The 25,802-nt window shown below is 38.9% G+C and overlaps 2 protein-coding genes across 2 annotated transcripts in view; both read left to right on the top strand.

Annotated features, from left to right (window-relative positions):
- The window catches only part of LOC114317409 (uncharacterized), a 113,954-nt gene that overhangs the window by 14,500 nt on the left and 73,652 nt on the right, over nucleotides 1-25,802 (top strand). The gene's annotated exons all lie outside the window — the stretch shown is intronic.
- LOC114317408 (hikeshi-like protein) lies at nucleotides 23,229-24,227 on the top strand. Its single transcript, XM_028264109.2, has 2 exons — nucleotides 23,229-23,568; nucleotides 23,659-24,227. Exons 1-2 carry the CDS (start codon nucleotides 23,466-23,468, stop codon nucleotides 24,120-24,122), a joined length of 567 nt encoding a protein of 188 aa, XP_028119910.2. The 5' UTR covers nucleotides 23,229-23,465; the 3' UTR covers nucleotides 24,123-24,227.

Raw genomic sequence — 25,802 nt, 5'->3', positions numbered from 1 at the left:
AATACATATTTACCATTTAATTACCCGGTTATACCCAAACTAAATTTAGTTGAGATCTCTTGTGCAATCAAATTTGTAGAAAAAACCCTTAGTATAGATGCCATGATAGATACCGGAGCCAGTAAATCATATATTGAACAACACATAGTTCCACCAGGATGGAGCACAGCTTTAACAACCCCAGCTTTAGTCAGCATAGCCGATGGCACTAAATAGACATATACACATTGCATCAATGGCGCACAGATTAGTTTTCATCATCTAGGTTCTCAAACTCAACATATATAATGGTTCCCATTACCCCAAGTTTGGATTGGAAATACTCGACAGAATCATCCTTTCATCTTAGGACTTAATTTCATACTTAGTTTACAAGTCGGCATGTTTATCAGCCAAAACAACATTAGTTTCTTTAAACGAACTATACAAACACCCACAGCATATGCCCTTAGCACCATAGCACATTCATCAGAGTTGCGTGCGAAGCATGGTGGTACCATAGGAGTAGATTCAGTTCCCGCTAGTTTTTTATTTCCTAGTAGAAATATTTTTCCTGAGCTAGCCCAAAAGTATATACCTGATGAGATAGAAAATACTTCTTTAGAAAATTTAGACATGGAAAATAATGAATTAGAAGATTTAGAAGAATTTGATTTTGAAGAAAAATGAGACTATTGGAACCTAGAAGATTTTCAACAAACAGTTCACCTAGAATTAATTTTTGCAAAAATAGGAAAATTAAAAAAAAATCAGTATACAGAAGAACAGAAAATGATTTAGATGAAATAATAAGATTAGCTGAAACAACAGAGATTTTAGGAAAACAGCCCATGAAATACTGGGAAAGAAATAAAGTCTTAGCCAGTTTAGATATAAAAAATAAAGATTATAGGATTACCTCAGCACAAATAGGTCATACACCAGTAGATATAGAAGAATTTAGAACACAGATTAAGGAGTTACTAGATTTAGGAGTAATTAGACCTAGTAATAGTCCGCAAATGAGCGCTGCATTTATGGTTAGAAATCATGCAGAGATAAAAAGAGGAAAAGCTAGAATGGTTATAAATTATAAAAGATTAAATGATAATACAGAAGACGATAAATATAATATACCAGATAAAGATCAGCTCATAAACAGAATACAGACAGCAAAAATATTTAGTAAATTTGATTGCAAGTCGGGATTTTGGCAGATTAAAATGGAAAAGGAAAGCATGTCGTGGACAGCCTTTTGCTGCCCACAAGGACATTACGAATGGCTAATTATGCCTTTTGGACTAAAAAATGCACCTTCCATATTTCAGCGTAAGATGGACAGCATATTTAATAAATATAGTTTTATACTGGTATATATAAATGATGTATTAGTATTTAGCCTAGATAAAATAATCACATAGATCATTTATATATAGCATTAGAAGAATTCATAAATAATGGAATAATAATTAGCAAGAAAAAGATGGTATTAAATAAACCTCATATAGAATTTTTAGGAATGAAGTTAGGAGATGGAAAAATCTGGCTACAACCTCACATAGTTAAGAAAATTTTAGACTATCCAGATAAATTAGAAGATACAAAATAACCTCAATCATTTTTAGGAATTTTAAATTATGCACGAATGTACAGTCCTAACCTTAGTAAAATAATAGGACCCCTATATAGTAAGACCACACTCACAGGACAAAAATATTTCAATCAACAAGATATAGCTCTAGTTAGAAAAATAAAAGGCATTTGTAGAAATTTACCAGACCTACAACTTCCCTTAGAATCAAAATATATAGTCGTAGAAACAAACGCAAGTCAATTAGGATGGGGAACAATATTATTAGCTAAACCTAGTAAGGATGATAGTAAAAATAAAGAACGCATTTGTAGATATAATTTTGGAAAATTTAAAGAAAAAGATACGACCATGACCAGCCTAGATTTCGAAATATTAGGGGTAGTATATGCAATAAATAAATTTAGATTATTTTTGCACAAACCTTTTACAATTAGGACAGACTGTGAAGCTATAGTTAGATTTCATAATAAACTTAACGAGCGCAAATTAAGTACTAAAAGATGGGAAAAATTTTTAGACTGTATAGTAGGACAAGGATATAAAGTAGAGTTTGAACATATTAAAGGGAGTGATAATAGGTTAACAGATTGGTTAAGTAGGAAAATTTATCTAGGAAAAAAAAATAACCAGTTTAATTTTTGTGCAGATAATGGAGAACAGCAAAACCATGAACTTTGGGGGATTTGCTCTTCCCATTCATGAAGGCAGAAACAAGTTCAGACCATTAACAGGAATTGAGCTAGACCCAGTTCAACAATGTCTCCTAGATAACCTTTGGAACAGTCATAACCACCCAGCTAAGCGTCTGTCAGCCTTAAACTCTCTTAGTATATATTTTTCAAAAATCCAAAATAAACCTTTGTTTAAAAGTTTTTCTTTTTATGTAGTAGCTAAAGAAACCAAGCCTGGTATTTACCATGACTGGATAGAAGTTAAACCCTTAGTTAAAAATTTTCCCACATCTCAGTATAAAGGATTTTATGATTTCGAGTCAACCAGTACATATGCCCTAAGACAAATAAGAACCAGTTACTTTATCAGCCATATAGCTAAAGATTACCTGGACACATTGGGCAAGATGCAGTCAACCATTCTTGCTACTAGTGGAGTTTCAGTTAGCCAGATAATTAGAAGCAGTAGTACTGGAAGCAGTAGTTCTAACCCTCAGATAAATTCTCAAAATCCTCTCCAAATGTGCAGACATTGTGAAGGCCTTACCAAAAATTTCAAGAAAATTATGGATAAAGTCAAAAAGGTCAGTGAAGAGCTAGACCAGCTCTGAGACGAAGAAAAATAATTGAGAGCAACCATTCGAACCCTAACCAACCAACTTAAAAAATTAGCTCCAGGAAAAGCAACCGCCTCATTTCGTAACCCAGAAACCAGACAACTCACCAGTGAGGAATTTGAACAATTGAGTGCTAGAATGTATTTCTTCAGGCATTCTATCATTCGATCTTTTTGTAAAAAAAGCCAAGAAATAGAAGATCTCAAACCCCATATATACACCTTAGCCGAAGAAAGCAGAAATAGTGAGTTAGTCACTATACAGCAGTTTCTTCAAGACCTCTCCATAGCAGGAGTTGAATGCCTTGGTATAGTTTATCAATGGACTTATCTCTATGAAGATGAAGAGCAGCCCTGCTTAGAAGAAGAAAGATGTATGAAGAGGTCAGAACATTTTGGTCGATGCCAATGTAATTTAGATTTCAGCATCTGCCTTTTCCAGATAAACCTAGCAACATTCGAACCATTGGAGATAGAGATTAGGGGCAAAACGCGTTATCTAACGGCCTCACAATTGTTAGATTACGGCTTTGTCTCTAGAATAATTTTCTCAGATCCAGATCAGACAAATAACTTTGGGAATAAACTTGCTCATTCAGTACTTTGTGTAATGGAAGAGCATCATCCATATGTAGAAACATTAATTGATAGCAGACTACCAGAGTGGAAAGGAATATGGTGCAATCCAGCTAAACATAAAATGTACCTTAGAGGAACCTCGACATTTCCAAGATACCCAGGACTTCTCAATCGAAGACCCTGGCCATGCAGAAAATTTTCACTCAGAGATTAGCTCAATAAATGGAGGAAGTTCGCTAATAATCCTTTATTAGCGTATAATGGGAATTATGGACGTCTAGTTTGCGAAGATAGAAATCAGAAGATATATTGTAACCTAGCTATCCCAGGATATCCCTTCAGCAAAGAAACATTTATCGATGAAAGTCAGTATCCCAACTATCAGCATAGCGTCTCTCATGAGTCACCAGTAATGAGAGGAGATGACCAAGATAATCAATGAGAAGATGAACCAGCTATGGGAGATGATTTTTACGACCAACTCTCAGCGGCAGACTTGGACGATCTCTCAGACAAAATGTATGGATGATGAAAAAATATATATATATATATAACAAAAAAATAATTTTAATTCTTCATTTTTTTATTTTTAATGAATTTTTTAATATTTTTAACAAATTTTTTACCTTTTAAATATATAAACAAAACTAAAAAATATAATATTTGTGAAATTTTTTTTAAAAAAATTACTAAATATCAAAAATATAAAAAAAACAAAAATTCAGTACACTTTTATATTCTTGTATATTTATTGATTTTTTAAATTTTTTTTTATAAATATTTTATTTTTTAAATATATCTAAGTTATGTGTATCTAGAAAGTAACAAAAAAATGCTTAAAATATTAAAAAAATTACTAATTTTTTTTTAAAAAAATACAAAAAATAAAAAACGTAATTTTCAAAAATTTGAATTTAAAAAATTAAAACCAAACAATGTGTTTTTTTCCTATTAATTTCTAATTTATACATAGTTTTTTTTTTTTTTAGGTAATAAATTTATACGTAGTTTATTTGGGTCAAGATTGCAAATGATTGATAAGTTTGTATGTGTCAATTTAGGTGGGAGTGTGCACGATGTGAGTCGGTGTGGTTTAAGAGAAAAATAAAAAAATTGTACTGTGGATGACAGATTGATAAAAGTGTCATTAAAATTTGTCATTTTTCTTATAAAAACCGACAGTTCGGTTGACAAATAATTGTGATTTCAATTTGACAGTTCGGATGGATTGGCGATTTATAAAAAAAACAAAATTCAAATTACAAAACTTAAATGAAAATATAAAAATATCTAATTTATAAATTAACTAAAATAGTCAAAATTAAAATAGATGTTTATTCATCTAATCTAACATTAAAATTGACAAACTAGTAAATTCAAAATCCAACAATCCAAACAAATTATACAATAACAATTTAACAAAGCAATAAATACTAAAAAGTAAGATCATCTAACATCCAACGTAGTTCTAAAAAAAGTTCTTAAAAGTTAATCTAATCACAAACAATCCAAAAGTTTAAAAGTTAATTTAATCATCAAACTCCACAATAACTCCAATCCTTAACAATTATTTCAACTAAACTCCAAAACTTCATTAATATATAGACATAAGCACAGTAAACATAAATAAATAACAAAAAAAACTATATATATATATGCACACACATAGACAATAACATTATTAATTCTTTCACTTTATGAATTGAATAACTTTTGTAGGGTTTCTTGGTTTTTGTACGAGCACGAAATAATTCTTCTCATATAATCCTGTTGATCAAGCTTGCGCTCCTCCTTACATCGTCACTTTGCCACCTGAAAATACAAACGTGAGCTAACCGGCGGGTGTGTACCGGAAACCCCTCTGATGCCTAAGTCAGCACAATAAACAATAGACACAAAAGCTCTGTGAATTCAGGAATCAAAGTTGTGTTACCTCTCCATAGGTGATGTTGTGAGCTTTTATAAGTTCCGTGTGGCACAATCCTAGTAGGACTCTTATTCCTCCACGTAGAGTCCTCCTAGGGATCACACTCCTGAAAGATAATGCTTATCCTTCAACACCCCCCTCACTGCTTAAACCAAATGAGATGGTTATACCTCGGTCGTATGACAAAACGACCGAGCTAAAACAGCCATGCTAGACTGGCAGAATTGACCGAGTTTTGACTAACTCGACTCTTCCTTTTACAACTTGTACCTCAGTTTCACTTCTTGAGACTGCGTTATCCACAGTGTGCTTGGACCGAGCTATTCAATAGCAAGGTTCTGAGTAAAAGCCCAAAATACCCCGGTCCTTAGTGGTATGACCAAGCTAACTGCTACTACTCAGACCGTAGTGACCGAGCTAACTACAAAGCTCTTTCTGGACTGGGCTAACTACAAAGCTCTTTTACTCAGCCCTTTTTACTGTGGCCCACAGAGCGGCCCATCACCCAACTCGGCTCAATTTACATATAAATTACCCTTTCAATTGCCCCTTAATTCCATCTGCGCAGCATGATAGGAATTATCTTTTACCAGCCGAGCTAAAAACTTTAGCCTTTCAACCAAGCTAAATTCAGACTGGGATACCAATCTATCCAGTCAAAATGTCTTTTCAGTCTCTGTAACTGAATCGCTTCTCATTCCAAGGACACGTGGCAAACTCTGATTGGCCCAATGCAGCTGTCCAGCTGTCTTCGTACTTCACAATATTTGAACAGTCCCGCCTAAAAAGTCTTACACAAAGCAAAAACCTTACTTTTTGAATCATTCATTTGCACTATTCACCTTCTCTCTCTCTCTCTCTCTTGTTTGAGCCTCCATTTCTGCAACCACTGTTTTTTGCAAAGCTCGTGTTCTTCCTTGCGACTTCGATCTTCATCAACTTGCCTCCATACTTGTAAGTGACTCAATCTTCTCTTGCTTTCCATTCATTTTGCAAATACACATAATATAGATATATACGTACACATATATATCACAAAGCATACTCTATATAAACACGTTATGGGTAAGAACAGAAAAAGCAAGACCCCCAAACCATAGGTTCATGTTTTTAAGATCACACCCTCTAGATTCAAAAATCACAATGCTTGAATCTGGAATCGTGGTGTGACCGAGCTAAAAACCGGTTTAGGCAATCTCAAGGTTTAGATTTAACCGAACTAGGGAACCTTCTATGTGTGCACCCAGCCAAACTAGATAACTCTTCAACTGATCGAACTAATATTTCATGCCGAATCTGTAATTTCAATAGGTCCAAGTACCTTTTGCTTTACTTAGCCGAGCTAGCGAACTGCCTTAAGTTTGCGCAATACCGCGCTAGAAAGCCCTAACCACCGACCGAGCCACAACTTGGGGCTAAACCAGCTCCCTTAGTCAAAATCGAACTAAGAATGCTGCCCCAAATGCTCAACCGGGCTCAAGACCCTTGCTCAAACCGGGCTAAGAATGGACAGTATCCCACGTAGCTGAGCTAGGACTTCGTTTATCTTTCCTTTGTTTCTTTTAGCACGATCCAACGATCTGTGCTTAACACCTTTCTTTTTCACTTTACAGACTCTGACTAGGTTGCCCTAGCACTCCTTTGAACGTCCAACCGAGATAACCAACGTCATCTCAGCACCAAGCTAGTACTCTGCTAATTTATACTTAACTTAAATCCACATGGGTAAATATAGGTTTTAGTAAACTCACCAGGTGCCATGGCTAAGTTCCGAAGGGACTACCATATCCCTGATGATGTCCATCTTACCTTAGCCGAACTAGATACCACACCCTAGGGAAACCCTGGCTTTGTTCCCTTTACCCTTCTTTCCATTGTAGAAATCGGACTTAGATTCCCTGTACAGCCTCTTCTTTGCGAGTTCCTTAGACAAACCAACCTCTGCTCTACCCAGCTTTCCACAAATTCATACCGCATAATAAATGACATCGCCAAGATAAACCACCGGGCTGGCCTTAATCTCGGTTTAGCCGAGCTCTTCCACCAATATTCCATTGGATCAAATGAAGAGGGTTGGGTTTACTATTTAAGAATAAGGCGCTAGCGTGAAAAGATAATAAAGAATACCCCAGACAAGGATGTAAACGACGATGATTTCTTCTGGGTTTCTGGGAACTTTGAAGACCAAGAAGCCCAGATTTCGGGTGACCAAATAAACTGAAATAAAGGAGTCGCCGGTATAATTACCTCGGCTCAGTCTTCTGCTTTCTTTTACCTCGGTTTTCATATCTTGAACCGTACTAACTGTTGTCATTTTTACTTCGTGCATATTTGAATTTTCTCAAGTCCCAGTACAGCTACCCCAACTTAAACGCACTTCGCACCGCACTACGATATCCCAATAGAAGTTGGGCCGAGCTATTAAATTTTGAGCCGACGTATAGATACAGTAGCAGACGAAAGACCAGGGTGACTGACTTCCTGTTGGAGCCTTCACCAGAACCAGATCCAACCTTGCCCCAAGTCAATTTGGTCCCCTTAACAGCAGAGCAAGAGATGGCAAAAAAGAGAGCAGTAAGAGCCCTCCTTACCGAAACAAACCAGCCCGAGGTACCACCGACCGGCCAAACACAAAAGGCCGTGGTAGCCTTGCCAACCCATCAGCCTTCAACATCTCGGGCAAGCAAGCGTGCTTGGACTTCCACCACCGAGCCACGCCTTGTCGATGAAGATAAAACCATCCTTCCTCAGTCCTCTCCACCGAGCCCACAACCGGAGCGTGCTGACCAAGCTCGCACTTCTAAATGGGCACCAAAGATCACTTTTCAGAACTGTGCTATCTGTGATACTGATTCAGTGATGGCTGACAAAGACCACCTGCTCGCCTTCAGCCTAGCTAAGAGCGTGTGTCTGCCCCTTGATATGGAACATCACAACCATTTGACCAAGCTAAAGGCCATCCGGTAGGCAATGAAGTCAATGGTGTTGGTAAGTTACCCTTTGCTTGTCTTTCTAATTTGTACCACTTTCTGCTCGGTTTCACTTAAAAGTTTCTTACCATCCTTTTGTAGACCATGCAGAAAAACCACATCGCTCATAAACGAGTGTTGGAGCTGCGCAAAACAACAAGGCAGGCCATGGTAGAGGCCAATGCCAAAACCGCCGAGCTAGAAGAGTCAAAGAAGCAAATAGCCGAGCTACAAACCGAGATGGCACGTCTGACCGGTCTTGTCAGCTCGGCTAATGCAGATAAGAAAAAGGGTGCAGCCGTGGTAAAAGACAAATACCTGTGCGAGTTGGCCAAGCTTGAGGGGAAAAAGAATGCCGAGATAAAGGAGTTGGAGAAGAAGGTGGAAGACGCGGAAGACCACGGTTATAAAGAAGGCAAAAGCACTTACATCTTGCAGTATGAAGCTGCTAAGGATCGATTTTTCAAGTGCGGGTGGAACGCGGCGGTGGAACAGCTCGGTCACGGTCCAGAGACCGAGGTTTTCCTGAACCCTCCACCGTACTTCATACCGAGTTGTATGGCGGAGTATGCAGCCGCCATTCAACAAAAATTTCTTCAGGCTGAGGATGATGAAGAAGAAACTGAGCCTAACAGTGCCCCGGTTGTCAATGACCCCGCTGTTCTGTCAGCTCGGGTGGAGCCACCGGTAAAAGACTTGACGACCGAGCTACCAGCTGAGACCGGGCTCCGAGTTGAACTGGATGCAGATCTTGATGACCTCTTTGCTTAATCTTGTATTTTTTTTTTTTTTGCTTTTGGAAAGAAATTGTAACCGGGCTGAGGCCCCACCTTTTGTACTTGATTTGAATTTTCAATGAAATCTTTTTTTGTTCCGGTTTACTTCCATGCTTGCCTTTACTTTCCAACTATAATCTAAATGAAGTATAACATTTTCCAGCCAAGATACCTATCTCGGTCTAAACCTTGAAATCTCTGGTCATACCTGCCGACCTCTTTAGCCTAGGTTTTTACCTCGACTGAAGATCACAAAAAGTTATTCCAGCTAACCACTCTTCAGCCTTGATCCTTATCTCGGCTGAAGAGTACTAAGTGTTGATTTTTCCAGCCAACCACTCTTCAGCCTAGATCCTTATCTCGGCTGAAGAGTACTAAGAGTTGGTTTTTCTAGCCAACCACTCTTCAGCCTGGATCCTTATCTCGGCTGAAGAGTACTAAGTGTTGGTTTTTCCAGCCAACTACTCTTCATCTCAGATCCTTATCTTAGTCTGAAGAGAGCTCGAGGTTGGTTATTCCTACCAACGTAGAGCGAAGTGTTTGGTTTTTCTAGCCAAACGTATTGCAGGCTGGATCCTTATCCTCGGCTTAGGAGAGGTGTTGGTTTTTCCAGCCAACTTCTTTAGCCCAGATCCTTATCTTAGCTGAAGGGAGCTCAAGGTTGGTTATTCCGGCCAACGTAGAGCGAAGTGTTTGGTTTTTCCAGCCAAACGTCCTGCAGCCTGGATCCTTATCCTCGGCTTAAGAGAGGTGTTGGTTTTTTCAGCCAACTTCTTCAGCCCAGATCCTTATCTTAGTTGAAGAGAGCTCAAGGTTGGTTATTTCGGCCAACATAGAGTGAAGTGTTTGGTTTTTCCAGCCAAACGTCATACAGCCTGGATCCTTATCCTAGGCTTAGGAGAGGTGTTAGTTTTTCCAGCCAACTTCTTCAGCACAGATCCTTGTCTTAGCTGAAGAGAGCTCAAGGTTGGTTATTCCGGCCAATGTAGAGCGAAGTGTTTGGTTTTTCCAGCCAAACGTCCTACTGTCTGGATCCTTATCCTAGGCTTAGAAGAGGTGTTGGTTTTTCCAGCCAACTTCTTCAGCCCAGATCCTTATCTTAGCTGAAGAGAGCTCAAGGTTGGTTATTTCGGCCAACGTAAAGCGAAGTGTTTGGTTTTTCCAGCCAAACGTCCTGCAGCCTGGATCCTTATCTTGGGCTTAGGAGAGGTGTTGGTTTTTTCGGCCAACTTCTTCAGCCCAGATCCTTATCTTAGCTGAAGAGAGCGCAAAGTTGGTTATTCCGGCCAACTCTGCTTACAATGCCCCTAACAACATTTACAGCAGAAAACAATTGTGTTGAAAAGAAACTACTTGTTTTATTGAAAAAAGAAAAAATTACATGTACTTAAAAGAAAAGCTAAAAATAGAATAGTTTGAGATTGGCAGTGTTCCATGGCCTGAGAATGGCTTTGTTGTCTTCATCTTCCAAGTGGTATGTCCCTTTTCTTGCTAATCCAACCACTTTGTAAGGTCCTTTCCAATTGGGCCCTAACTTGCCATCTCCGGGTAGTTGGGTGTTTCCCATTACTTTGCGCAGTACCCAATCTCCAATCTTGAATTGCCTCGGATGTACGGTCTTGTTGTATTTTCTAGATAACTCTTGCTGGTATGAGGCGATGTGAACCATTACTCTTTCTCTTCTTTCTTCTGCAAGGTCGAGCTCCAAGGCTATGGCTTCTCCATTTAACTTTGGGTCAAAATTTTCGCTTCTGATGGTGGGGAGGCCAATTTCTAGTGGGATTACTGCTTCCATGCCATAGGCTAAGGAGAATGGCGTTTCTCCAGTTGATCGCCGGGGTGTGGTGCGATAAGCCCATAGAACATGAGGAAGCTCATCGGCCCACTTTCCTTTTGCTTTCTCTAATCTTTTCTTCAATCCATCCAAGACGACTTTGTTTGATGCTTCCGCCTGGCCGTTTGCTTGGGGGTATGCTAGTGTAGAGTTGTAGAATTCTATCTTGTACTCCTCACAAAAGCCTCTGAAGATTTTACCATCAAACTGAGTGTCGTTGTCAGATATTAGAGCATTGGGTATGCCAAATCGAGTGATGATATTCTGTCAAACGAACTTCTTCACATCTTTCTCCTTTATTGATGTGAGTGCTTCTGCCTCCACCCACTTTGTGAAGTAGTCTGTTGCTGCAAGAAAGAACTTTCTGTTGCCGGGTGCCGTTGGAAGTGGCCCTACTATGTCTAAGCCCCACATTGTGAATGGCCATAGGCTAGTTAATGGTAGAAGCTCTCTGGCTGGTTGATGTATTTGGTGTGTGAACTTCTGACATTTCTTGCACTTCTTGACATACTTCTCTAAATTCGCTTGCATGTAAGGCCACCAATATCCCTGCGAAATCACTCTGTAGGCTAATGATCTTCTCCCTTGGTGGCTCCCGCATACGCCTTCGTGTATCTCGAACAAGAATGCCTCAACCTTGCTGGGATAGACGCATTTCAAGTAAGGTCCTATGAAGGATTTTTTGTACAAGGCCATTGATGGAGAGAGCCAAAATCGTTGCGACTTTGCTCTGATCTTGTTGGCTTCTTTCTTTTCTTCGGGTAATACGCCGTCTTTTAAGAACATTATAATGGGATCCATCCATGAAGGGCCTAATTCGGCGCAACATACCTCTTCTACTTCGGGTTCTTCAATGCTTGGTCTTGGTAGGTAGTCAATTAGTAACGGATGTGGGATGGATGCATTTGCCATCGAAGCAAAGCTTGCTAGTTCGTCTGCTCTGCTGTTTTCTTCTCTGCCAGTCTACTCTATCCGCACTACTTCGAACTTCATGATCTCTTTTCTGACTAACTCTTAGTACTTAGCCATTCTTTCATCCTTTGCTTCGTAGTCACCTGAAATTTGGTTTACCACCAGCTGTGAGTCACTGTAAACCATTAGCTCGGTGGCCTTCATGTAGAGTGCTGATTTTAGTCTTGCCAGAAGCACTTCATATTCCGCTTCGTTGTTTGATGCTGGGAAGCCAAGGTTGACTGCCTGTTCCACTACTAGGCCATCTGGTGAGATGAGGACTATGCCGAGTCTTGCACCGTGTCTGTTGGACGCTCCATCCACGAAGAGCTTCCACATCTCTCCAATGAACAGCCTCCAGCAAGAAGAGGGATAGGATGATGCCTTGGGGTCGTGAGTGGTACTAGGGGTAGCTGTACTGGTATTTTCTTCTAAGTCCATGCTTACTGTTTGCCCCTCACTATCTGATTGTACCAAATTTTTATTTGTTGATGCGTCTTTGGGGCCTGCTGTAGCATGGTCTGCCTCGTCGTGCTTGTCTTCAGGCCCATGTGATTCACAATGTGGCTGAGTATCTGGTATTAGGGGTTGCGCATTTACTGCGACACTTTCTGTCCCCATTTCGGTTGTTCCAGTCAAATCAACTGGGCAGATGTTATGGTTTCCTGGCGTGAACTCAGCCACAAAGTCTGCCAAAGCTTGGGCTTTTACTGTAGTCCTGGGTTGAAACTTGATATCGTACTACCCTAATTTCACCGCCACTTCAAGATTCGCCCAAAAAAGTTCACCCTCTCAAACAAAGCTTTTAATGGAAAAGCTGTGAGGACGATTATGGTGTGAGCATGAAAGTAATGCGACAACTTCCTTGATGCCATCATCAAGGCTAAGGCCAGTTTTTCTAATGGCAAGTACCTGGTTTTTGCGCCCAGCAATGTCTTGCTGACATAAAAGATAGGCAGGTGTTGGATTCCTTCCGCTCTAACCAACACCGCGCTGATCGCGTGCTGTGAAACGGCTAGGTACAAAAAGAGCTCTTTTCCAGGTATTGGGGTTACCAGTAACGGTGGAGAAGACATGTATTCTTTCAAGCTCTCTAGGGCGCGATCGCATTCTTTATCCCATTCAAACTTGCCTTTCAGTGCTTGGAAGAATGGTCGGCATCTGTCTGGCGACCGACTTATGAACTGGTTGAGCGCAGCTGCCATGCCGGTGAGATGCTACACTTCTTTTACTGAGTTAGGTCTCTCTAGATCCCGGATTGCTTTGATCTGAGAAGGGTCTGCTTCGATACCTCGGTTGGTCACCAGGAAGCCTAGGAATTTGCCAGATCCTACGCCGAGCGCACACTTGGATGCATTAAGGCGTAGCTTGTTCTTCTTCAGGATCTGAAACATTTCATCTAGGTCCTTGAGATAGTCATTCTCATCCTTGCTTTTGACCACCATATCGTCTATGTATGCCTCCATTGTTCTGCCTAACAATGGTTCAAACATTTTGGTGACCATCCGCTGGAATGTTACCCTTGCGTTTTTTAGGCCAAAGGGCATGACCTTGTAGCAATATAGTCCTCTTGGCGTTGTAAGGGATGTGACCTCCTGGTCTGGTTCATACATAGCGATCTGATGGTAACCTTTGTATGCATCAAGAAAGCTAAGTCGGTTGTGCCCTGCCGTTAGGTCTACCAATTGGTCTATCCTAGGTAAGGGAAAGCTATCTTTTGGGCATGCCTTGTTGACTGTTTTGTAGTCTACGCAGACACACTATTTCCCATTCTTCTTTAGCACCACTACTGTGTTAGATATCCACTTGGGGTAGTGCACTTCTCTGATAGCTCCCGCCTCTAGAAGGTTTCCCACTTTTTCCGCTACTATTTCGGCGTGGTGGAGTGCTGATCTGCGAGTGCGCTGTATAATTAATCTGGCATTTGGTGGACGTTTAATTGGTGACAGATGAAGTTTGGGTCAATGCCAAACATGTCATACGGCGTCCAGGCGAACACTTCGATGTTAGAGGTTAGGAATTGCACCACCTCTATTCTCTCAGTGCTGGACAAAGACGAGCCGAGCAGAAAGAACTTTTCTGGGTCTTTTTCATCTATCCTTACCTGTACCAAGTCTTCCACTGCCTTCTATTCAGCGGCCTTGCCGACATCCGCAAACAGTTCATTACTCTCAGATTCTTCCACCATCTGTACATACCCTTTGGCAGCACGGCTGCCGTTTACTGTGACGAAGCATTGTTTGGATATAATTTGGCCTCCAAAGACCTCTTCAATTACTCTGGCTTCGTTGGGGAATCGCAATACTTGATGGTAGGTTGACGCTACCGATCGCATGACATGCAACCATGTCCTTCCCAAGATTATGTTGTAAGTGGAAGGGACTTTCAATATCCAAAATTTCACTTGTTTTGTCATGCTTCCTGCTTTAACTGGGAGGATTATCTTGCCAACTGGCCATTCTGGCATTGAGTTGAATCCAATCAGGGGAGATACAGCAGGTGCCAAGTCTTTATCCTCCAGTTTCAATTGTTTGAAAGTTTTGTAATACATAATTTCACATGAGCTCCCTTGGTCAATCAAAATCCGTTTGACGTCAAAATCCTTGACGCGTAGAGTGATGACTAGAGCATCATTGTGAGGGCTATATATCCTTGCCAAGTCTTTGTCTGAAAAGGATATGACATTCGTGGCCTCTGTTCTTCCCTTCTTGATGACAGGTTGTGCACTTAATACCTCCCTTAAGTGCTCAACCTTTTTTATCGTTCCTCTGAGCTCACATATTCGCTTAGGTTCAAATACTCCATGTATTATGTTAATCACGCCTTGAGGTGGAGCGTCAACTGGCATCCCATCTGGGATGTTGTGGTTCTGGGGGGCTGGTTGTGTCCCTCCTTCTATGTATTAGTCCAGATGCCCAACCGCCACTAGCTCCTCCAAATGCTGCCTCAATGGCGTACAATTTTCAGTGTGGTGCCCCTTTTCATCATAAAAGGTGCACCGGGACCTCTCGTCATAGTCTTTTTGTGCTTCTCCCAACTTAGCTAGCCATTTGACGGAAGGTTCATCGCGTATTTCACTAAGAATTCGGTAGATCAATTTTTTGAACACAGTGGTGATGGCAGTGCGGACTCTTAGCCACCTTTTGTCTGAGTCCTCTTTGTTGGCCCGCTTGCCTCGCCCATTCCTGCTTAGGCGTTCTACCGTGTTGACTTTTGCTGTAGTTTTTTTATTTGGCATTGCTTTTGTGCCAGATTTTGCTTTAGCACGGGTGCCGCCCTCCTCCACCCGAATATGCTGGTGTACTCTTTCCATCAAGGCCTCCATCGTGAGGGGGGCGTCATTGTGATTGAGTCCCTCAACTTGTTTCCGACTGGTAGCCCTCTTTTGTATTGCGCGATGGCAAGATTGGTGGGGCAGTCTCCTATCTGGTTGAAGGTCTCCCAGTAGCGACTGTTGTAGGATCTCAGCGTCTCCTTGTCACCCATGTCAATAGAGAGTAGCTGATCGATCTCCACTGGCGTTTTGGTGTTCGTTCGGAACCTAGTCACGAACGCCTCCGCTAATTGCGCCCAGGAGGCTATGCTACCTTCTGGTGGCCTTTCGAACCAGGTTAAACCTAGGTCGCCAAGGCTGGATGGGAATAGGATGCACATCAAAGCCTCATTCTGTCAGTATACTGCCATGACCTGGCGAAAGTGGCTTAGGTGCATGTAGGGGTCTGTCTTCCCCTCCGAAGTCATAAATTTAGGTTGGATGAAGCCTGAAGGTAATGGTGCGTTCTTAATCGCGGTATCGAACGGCGAGCTATGTAGCCTTGCCAATGCTTTATCTGTTGGTTCGTAGGCAAGGTGTGGTATTGGCATTCCTACCTTGACGCTCCCATGCGTCCGAGGAGCCAACCGCTGAAGGACTGAAACTCTGCGCAGGTCGCATGCCCTGGCATCCTCCTTCTATCATGCCCTTTCTTCGAGCACAGTTCGCAAATTGGACGACCTAGGCAGCTCCGTCTGCCTGGATGACGTCTGGTGCGTGCGTGAGAGCCGATAGGTGCTTCCCTCAGTATATGACCTCTCAGTCTCGTTCTTTCAGACCTGGAGTAATGAGTCCTGGCAGTCCTTGATTGAGTGTCGTCTGTCCTGAGGCTCCTACTCACTGCTTGTGACGGTGTGGTATGCCTACCACGATCTTTCGAGTGGCGAGGAGGCGTATTGCTTTTGCGCCCCTCTCCTGTCGCCACCCCCTTCCCTTTTATCTGGCGCTTCATCAATTCCATGTCCGCCACCATCTTCCTGATTAACTCATCCTGCTCCTTTACCCGATCCTCCAAAACTTGAGGGTCGATCCTTCGCCTTTGCCTATCAAGACTTGATGAGCGACGGGAGCTGTTACCCCGCCTCCCCTTGCATCCCTCCGAGGGTTCTGTCGCTGGGGCTCTAAATCTGCCATGGGAGGGATGGAAGGCATACCTTCGCACCTCCCACCTCCCTCTGGGGTTTGTCCGTCAATGGCGGACTGCGGCAAATCTTCATTATGCGCCATTGCGTCTAATCTAGCGAGGAAAATTTTGATCAAGAGGTTTTATTCTTTCTGTGATTCCCACAAACGGCGCCAATTGTACGAGCATGAAATAATTCTTCTCGTATAATCCTGTTGATCAAGCTTGCGCTCCTCCTTACGTCGTCACTTTGCCACTTGAAAATACAATCGTGAGCTAACCGGCGGGTGTGTGCCAAAAATCCCTCCGATGCCTAAGTCAGCACAATAAACAATAGACACAAAAGCTCTATGAATTAAGGAATCAAAGTTGTGTTACCTCTTCATAGGTGATGTTATGAGCTTTTATAGGTTCCGTGTGGCACAATCTTAGTAGGACTCTTATTCCTCCACGTTGAGTCCTCCTAGGGATCACACTCCTGAAAGATAATGCTTATCCTTCAATACCCTCCTCACTGCTTAAACCAAGTGAGATGGTTATACCTCGGTCGTATGACAAAACGACCGAGCTAAAACAGCCATGCTAGACTGGCAGAATTGACCGAGTTCTGACTAGCTCGGCTCTTCCTTTACAACTTGTACCTCGGTTTCACTTCTTGAAATCGCGCTATCCACAGCGTGCTTGGACCGAGCTATTCAATAGCAAGGTTCTGAGTAAAAGCCCAAAACACCCCAGTCCTCAGTGGTATGACCTAGCTAACTGCTACTACTCAGACCGTAGTGACCGAGCTAACTACAAAGCTCTTTTTGGACCGGGCTAACTACAAAGCTCTTTTACTCACCCCTTTTTACTGTGGCCCACAGAACAGCCCATCACCCAGCTCGGCTTAATTTACATATAAATTACCCTCTCAATTTTACTTTTTAATAATCCATTTGACTCTCTCACTATCACATAATATCTTGATTCCTCTTTGAAGCCATGAAAAGAGATTCAAATTGATGCAAATATATAAACAGGGTTTAGGAAAGGTTATGAGTACAAACAATTTCCATGGAATCAAGAGAAGAAGAGAGGCATTGTGGGATCAAGAATGAGCTATGTACCAGTAAAGAGCAGTGGCGACGAGTGAAAAGCACTGGCAGAAAGGCTAACGATAGTGACACAGCAAGATTAGTGCGCGATTGCGCCCGTCGGCAAGGTAAGCAACAAGGGAGACGAAACACTTTGTGAATAAAATGAAATGTATTGGGGGTGTGAATTAGGTTCAATTGAGAATTGATTGTGTGTGTGTGCGAGTGTGTGTACAATTACTTTGATAGATCTAATCCAAAGGAAAAACAAAATTGTTGGGGGGTCGAATCGGTTGATATGGAGAGTTGGCTGTTATAGTGTCACGACCCAAACCCGCCCCTATAAGTTTAGCATCGTAACCGGCCAGTAATCCTAGGATTACTGAAGGCCTCTGAGACAGATTAATATAATATTAGGGACTAACGGAAGCAAATAACAACATACAACGTCCATCGAGCTGTGCAAACTTATATGAGACAGAAAAATTTTAAACTTTTTATATACATATATACACATTATCTTTAAGTCATCATACAAATACAGATTAGACAAAAAGGGACTTAGCCCTATTTACAAAATACACAAGACTTGTTCAACCAAACACGGAAACAAAACTTAAACTTTAAATCACATAGCAATAATCACTTAACATGTCCGGAACCTCCACGGGAGGCACATAGGTTGGCTGACAAAAACAGATTCTAGACAGATGCCTCTAAGCCTGGTCACGCGCCCGATCACCTACATACATAAATAATACGGTGAGCTAGAGCCCAGAGAATAATAACAGAGTAAAGGGTTTTAATGAATGAGTCCGTACAGATTCAGAAATCATAATTCAGTTTCATATCAAATCCATAATTGGTCCAGATCATATACAGAAATAATAAGTCATGCTTGAGTTTACATGATAGATCCATTAGCAATAACAGAGCAGATACAGAACAGAGGCAGACACGTAAGGGTTACAAGTAACCAGTTCCTTAAAGGAACCTCCGAATCCGAGTAACAGAACAGAAGCTGAGCCCCCATGACGGGGCCTCCAGTACGGGTAACAAAATGCAGACGGATATAAGTTCCATAAAGGAACCTCCGATACCGGGTAACAGCCAATAGATATCACATGATGCTAAGGATGTCACGAACACATATTAGAAATTGGACAATCATTTATTGTACAGAACATATCATTTCAGAAAACAGATCTCATTTTGTCACACAGAAAATAAGTACAGTTGAACATAACTTTACTAAGTTATTACTCACAAATAGCCGTAGAAGCAAATCAGACGGACTGAACAAATCAGATAAATCAGGCAGACAATGGTGCGTGACCTACACAAGCACATAACATATACACATTGAAATATAATATTACTTCTTTGATCGAACTTGACTTTTCTAGTCTTCTACTACGCTTATTATTTCTCATTCAAATAAACCGGGTTCTTATTTCACATATTCTTTCATTACTAAGCCCTTCTTTTCCAAATAGATTGATCTTTTGCTTGGCTTCTTAAATAATTACCACTAGATCAATGATTCATTCTTAACTAACTAATTTATGTTGATTGATAGCTTATTAATCTTTATTGAGTCAAAAATCATGTCTAGAATACTTTGGAAAGAGATGAGAATAAAAATGTGAACTAATAAATGCAATTTTTCAAAATATGCTGAAAATGGGGCTCCGCTCGAGTGCCACTTTAGTCGCTCGAGCGGACTGTAAAATTTGAAAAACTACTGGGAGCTCGATTTTCATGCTCGAGCGAAACTTTTCTCGCTCGAGCGGACAACGTAAATTCTGAAATTCCAAAATTGTAATTCAAGTTCAAATTTGGTATTCAAAGCCTCAAAACATGTACTCTTAGTACACAAAAATGGAGAACTATTGTATGATTTAGTAAACACTTCCAATTAGAAAACATTCATTTAAAATCATGTTCCAATTGCCCAAATTTAGTTTTAATTCATCTTATTAATATCAACCCACAATTCTAAAATATAAATTAGACATCCCAACCTCTTGAAATTCCATGATGTATGTAATACAAATAGATCCAATTTTACTATTAACAACAAAATCAACTTAACTATGAATTACGCAAATCAATTTCTTAGAAATTCAACTTAACTCAATCTTTAACGAAATACTTAATTTATAATCATGGTTGTTCTAAAATGTATCTAAATTGGATAAAATTCTTAAATTACATTACATGCATGGATTTAAATAAAAATCTAATTATAAAATCAAAATTTTAGGATTAATTCCAAATTTTCATAAACTTGATTTTCTTAAAACATTTCCTTTGTCTCTTCAAAATATGAACTTGAATGGCTCAATTCCCTTAAAACTCATGTATTACAAGAAAATACTACAAAATCAAATCAAAACAATTAATTTTTCAAATTAATTTCCACAACTATGAGTCTACTAAATTTCTTACTTAAAACCTTATTTCTTACAAAATCCATGAGACTAATCCATAGCTTTCTTAATTCATGATGCATGTAACTCATTTTATGTTTAAAACCCAATTTCATCCTAATTCCATGAATTTAATCTCAAATCTCAAGTATTATAAGATAATTCTACAAAATCAAGCCAAAGATAATTAATTTCTAACTTAACTCTCATATATATATATATATATATATATCAAGGTTTATATCAAAATTATTTATTTATTTATTTATTTTTGCATGTACAACCCAACCTTAAATTATGATCATAAGGCTTCCAAAACATGTTTAAATTGAATAAAATAAAAACCTTCAAATTAGATTTACATGCATAGATTAAGAACCCAAAATCAAACTAATTCTTAATTTGATCTACAATTTCAAATTTAAGAGTTAATCCGTATATAGAATATTAGAAACCTAGAAAAACATTTGTCTACAAGGAATTTGGGGACTAATTGACTTAAACACACTTTCCATGAAACTTTCTTGAAACTCATTTTACCCCAAAACCTCTTCAACATTCATCTTAAATCATCTCAAAACTTAAATCAATTTATATCTACATTATTTAAATAATAGTAGAAAGAGGATGAGATTTCTTAGCTTAAGGTGATTTTTCCACAATTTTTGACTTAAATATTGATGTCTCACGGAGCCCTCTTCTTCCTCTCTTCGTTCTCTTCCTCTTCTCTCTGAGCTTAACTTGGTTTTCTCTCTCTCAAGTTCCAGGCTTCTCTAGCAATTCCTCTCCTTCATTGACTTCATTCATCTCTTTTATTATTATTTATTATTAGATAGTGGGACACTTGGCTTTACCAGATTACCTCATGTGGTGATATGCATATGAATCATCAACCACTAGTCTAATCTCCTATCAACTAACTAATCACGCTTAAGTTTCAGTAATTGGGATTAATCGTTGATCATAATTGGTTTAACTAGTCTCACTTTTATTTAATCAGTCTAATTTGACTTCCATTATAGCCCAATTAATTATAATTAAATTTATTAATCTGAATTAGATTTTTAATCAAACTCCTAAATGGTTCCAAATATTAAATTAAACTTATTTTCATCCTCAATTTTGATTTCTCCAATCATTTAGGCCTTCAATTTTTGATCAGACACCAAATCTTTGTCAATCAATTACATATTCAAATTGGACCTCCCATAAATGAATTTAATTCGCAATAGTCACAATTCTCAATTCTCATAATTTAATTAACTTAATTTTTTCCAATCCGGATCTAATTAATCGAATCTCAATTTTACTAAACTGAATCGAATCTTTAATTAAACTCTCAAGTGGGTCCGTATTTAAGATTAAATCGATTCAACTTCCTAATTTCACTTCCTTAAGTCATTTGGACCCTTAATTTCTAATTCCAAAATAAATCTTTAATAGAATCATATACGAGTCAGATCCCACAATTCTCATAAATCCCAACTTAAATTATAATACTCGGTAATTAAATTTCAAATCTTCTTAATTAATCAAATATTAATCATTATACGTGATGGGATCGTTACATATAAGTTGCCACCCGCGCTGACTCGCTCTTCTTGAACTTTCGACCCACTCGCCAGAAGCAAAAAATTACGCAATTCAGACCGATTTAGTGCGCTTTGGAGCAATTTTAATGATCTTGACAATATTATGCACTACCCTAAGTGAGATATACTTATCTTTGTAGTAATAAAATATATCTCACTCTTTCAATTTAATAACACTATAAATGTAATTTTTTTTTATTACTACAAAGATAAGTATATTCCACTTAGGGTAGTGCATAATATTGTCAAGATATATCTCGTTCTTTCAATTTAATAACACTATAAATGTAATTTTCTATTTCAATTAAATAAATACAGTTTATTTTTAATTTTTTTTTATTATCAAATATGTAAATATAATTGTTAAAGTGTCTGTAAATATATTACATTATAATTTTTTAATTTTTGTATTTACTTTCTAATTTAATAAAAAAAAGTTCATATTAAGCCTCGTTTGGCAAGTGTCCTTTTTAGCTAAAAAGTCAAAAAGTCACTAAAAAAATCAAAAAATCAACAACCCATACCAAAAAATCAAAGATTCCCTTTCTCTCTACTTTTTGCACAATTTTTCGTAAAAAATCAAAAATCATTCCAAACATACTAATTTTTTTTACATCACATTTAAACAAAAAAAATTAAAAAATTACTAAAAAAATTTATTCCCAAACAAGAGCTTAAGTTCTAAATTAAGCCCATATGGGCCAAGGTCGACCCCAACCCCAACCCACTAGCTCATATTTGTATGTCCATAGAGGTTGTGCATTACAAATATAGGATGGGCAAGCTCAAACTCCGCTTGTTGACTAGTCAAAGCTTATTAGGTGAATTGATTCAAACTACATCCATTTGGCCAACTATGTAGAGAGTATAACAGAAATGCCTTGGACCCCACCACTCTCACTATTTTCTGATTGGTTGATTTTTTTATTTTTTTGAAGTCTTGAGCGCACAGCAAGTCACGTGGGGCTGGGGTGCTATTTTTTTTTTTTTTTTTTGAACCAGGGCTGGGGTGCTATTTTAAATCCATAGTAGATGTAACTAGGGTCTCCAGCACGGTTGAGGGTATAAAGGGGTGACAAATACATAATAGAAGCATATGTATTATTTTAAATCCAGTCTAATGTGGATTTTAATTTAGTTATTCTAAGTCCGATCCTAAATAAATGTCTAAATTTCAAATTTACCAACTTAACCCAATAAATATAAACAGTTTTAATTTTTATTTTTGTATTGAAGGATTAATAAATTCTTTATAGACCCTTTTAATAATTATTTTAAATTGAAACATCAACAAAATTCAATTGTAAAACAAATATATTATTTTAACAAATGTTTTAATTGAAGTCATGAAAAAAAAAATTAATTTCTTTTATCTTTTATTATTTTTTTAATTTATTTTGTAATTAAGTAATACAAAATATAAAGGGCTAGTTTGGCATGTACTAAATAAGCCAAAAAGTCAAAAAGTCACTATCTTATTTAAGTCACATCATCTTATTTAAATCACATCACCTCTCTAACACATCACATCAAACCCAACCCAAACCCAATCCAAACCCACCAATAAGTCAAAAAGTACACTTTTTTAGGACATCCCAAACCAACCCAAAATAATATTTTATAAATAGGTTGACTAGGCCAGACTAAGCTAAAACTACTTATCTCACGAGCAGTTTAAAAATTAAATAGATTCAAAATCTCAATTTAATTTCAATTTAATTTGTTTTTAAATATATTTTTAAATTTTAAAAATGTCAATTAAATATTTTTTTCAAATTCTAAAAATGTCAATAGGCTAGGTTAAGCTGGTTAGATGGTCCATCATTGGGCTCTAGAATAAACCGATAGAGCCTCGAGCCAACACGTTCCGAAGTCCCGACCCGCCGGTTCATGTCTGGACTTTTCTTGAAGTTACTGGACTCTTCTCTCCTCATAGGAATTGCTATACTCTCAACTTTGGAACTTTTTCTCTGCAATTGCTTAAACAATCTCTCTCTCGTACATTTTCTCTGTAGAACGAAGAAAAAAAAAACAGAATGTTCGGAGTGGTGTTCCCAAATCGGAGCTTCCCAATGGACATCTCAAGCTTCGCCCAAATCGACACCACTCACTGGATTCTCGACATGAACACCTTCGTCGGTAACCTCTCTCTCTCTCTCTCTCTCTCTCTCTAAACTTCAAATTGCAGAATTTAACCTAGTTCAAATCAATCAATCTTACTGTGCGCAGGAGAGGCATACGATTCGATCAGAGAAGTGTGCATGTTCCTTCTAAACGGCCTCTCTCTTCCACCAGACAAAGCCCTAGCGGTTTACATCCAGTCCCCAGGCTCTCCCTTCCTCTATTGCGGCGCCGTCACGGTGGTCCGGCCATCGGCGGTTCTGTCGCTGCCGTGGCCGGAGCCTGGTGGTCAGATGCAGCTCACGGCCCCCGACGCCGCTCCGCTCTCCGCCAAGATCGGCGTCTCCGTGGAAGACCTGGCCACCCTTCCCTCCCTCGATGTGGCGGCGGAGAAGCGGATTGAGCATCTGGCTATGACGGTTGGGGAGAATTTGTTCAATTTCATGCAGTCGTTTTGCGGGGTTGATGGTAGCAGGCTTGTTGTGCCCATGGATATATTGGATAGATGGTTCAAGAAGTTTCAGGAGCGAGCCAAGCGCGATCCTGAATATCTCAAGGGTTTTTCTTTGTAGCTTTCGAGGTATATATATGAATCAATGTTTGTGCTGCTGATGTTTATTTATTGAATGTTGTAGGTTTTGTTTATTAATTAAATTATAAGTTTTGGAATTAGAGAAGAAGAGGTGTTCTTGTTTTCGATCATTTTCTATGCATTTGCTTTGATTGGTTATGTATGTTCTGGTTTAGGAATTTGTTTTGAGAAATTGCATATGTAGGGGAATTCTTGAATGCTGTTTTGTGGACAAAACGAAATTTACTTAAAAGTTCAAGCTAGTGTGGTGAACAAGTTGAAACAACTTCTATAAATGAGACTTTTTTCAGTATACTAGTCTGCATTACTTCCCAGAATAGACAAGCTAGAAGTTTAGATATTTTTATATGCCTAGTGTTGCAGAGACAAACTAAAACTATAATCATTTTTATCGATTTCTATTTGAAAGAAATTATTTGTCTGGCAATGTGTCTGTGCCAGAGTACCATCTCATTGTGCCTGTTTTGGATTATGACCCTGTGTGTATATGATCAACATGTCATAGATAGCAAGTTCTGGAATCAAGAAGAAACTTTTTTTCCCAAGTGTTAGTGTCTTTTGATTGTACACAGTGCAGTGTTTGGTCTTTTCCTTAGTTGGTGCCTTGCTAACTAAGCTCTTGTAGTGGTTTCGTGGTGATTGTGTTGTCTTGAAGGTGCCAACCTCATTGGATGTTCATGTTTCAACTATGATGAAATTTTTTCCCCAGTGGTTTTTATTGATGTGTAATCCTTTGATTTGATTATTATCAATAAAATCTGTCTTGCCAATAAAATATATATATATATATATATAGTTAAGGAGCAAAGTGACCATTGTCACGAACATGATCAACCTATCTTCTGTATTTAAGTTGGTTCATTTTCAGTAAATCACACACTTATTTGCCTCAAAACTCAGAAGTTTTTTGAGAATTTAGACATGGATGTTGACCCCGAGGACAACCCCTAACGAAAACCCATTACGACATAACGGAAGGAGTGGGGGAAGTTCAAATCCACGTGGCAATGGAAAAAAAAAAAAAAAAGAAAAAAAAAGAAGAGAGAATAGGAAGGGCTCTGGGCCTCAAAGGAAGCCTTGGGGGAAACTTAGGAAACGATTTATATCTTTGATTGTTCTAATGATAAGGCGTTTTGAATTCTGGAATGTGAGGGGGCTTAGATCGACCTATTTCTTTGAAGGAAGTCAAAAAGCACATCAGGAGATATAATGTGTCCTTTTTTGGCATTTTGAAGACATAGAGTTAGAAGTGTTAATAAGGATCGGGTTTTTAACTCTCAGCAAAAGCTGGGCTATGATCTCTAACTATAATTGGTCTACCTGGGGCAGAAATTGGGGGGTCTTATGGGATCTTGATGTTCTGGAAGTCAAGCACATCCATGTAATGTTAGAGACAAAGGTAGAGAAACTGGATTGTTTTGTCTCAGCTATATCTGGCAATAATGCTACTCAAAATAGGTTGGGACATTGAGTTTTCTACTGTTGTGTTCCAACAATCCCCTTGGCTATTGTGGTGACATTTTTTACCAATAGATTTATGCATGAGTGAATAGGGGCTCTCTCAAATGGCCCTCTCATAGAGACCACTGCAATAACTGGTTTTCTAATGTTGAGAATGAAGATTTTAATACAAGGAGGATGGCAATTTACCAGGACCAAT

The sequence above is a fragment of the Camellia sinensis genome, chromosome 4 (assembly GCF_055761805.1).
Source record: "Camellia sinensis isolate YWXY chromosome 4, ASM5576180v1, whole genome shotgun sequence".
In the NCBI taxonomy this organism is placed as follows: domain Eukaryota; kingdom Viridiplantae; phylum Streptophyta; class Magnoliopsida; order Ericales; family Theaceae; genus Camellia; species Camellia sinensis.
Note: the sequence above shows the minus strand (reverse complement) of the source record. Positions and strands in the feature narration are given on the sequence as shown.

What these genes read in the sequence shown, in the direction of transcription:
- LOC114317408 (XM_028264109.2), top strand. Translation starts at nt 23,466, where the DNA reads ATGTTCGGAGTGGTGTTCCCAAATCGGAGCTTCCCAATGGACATCTCA. An exon ending in CGACATGAACACCTTCGTCG is followed by an intron (nt 23,569 to 23,658) that starts GTAACCTCTCTC and finishes TACTGTGCGCAG; the next exon opens with GAGAGGCATACGATTCGATC.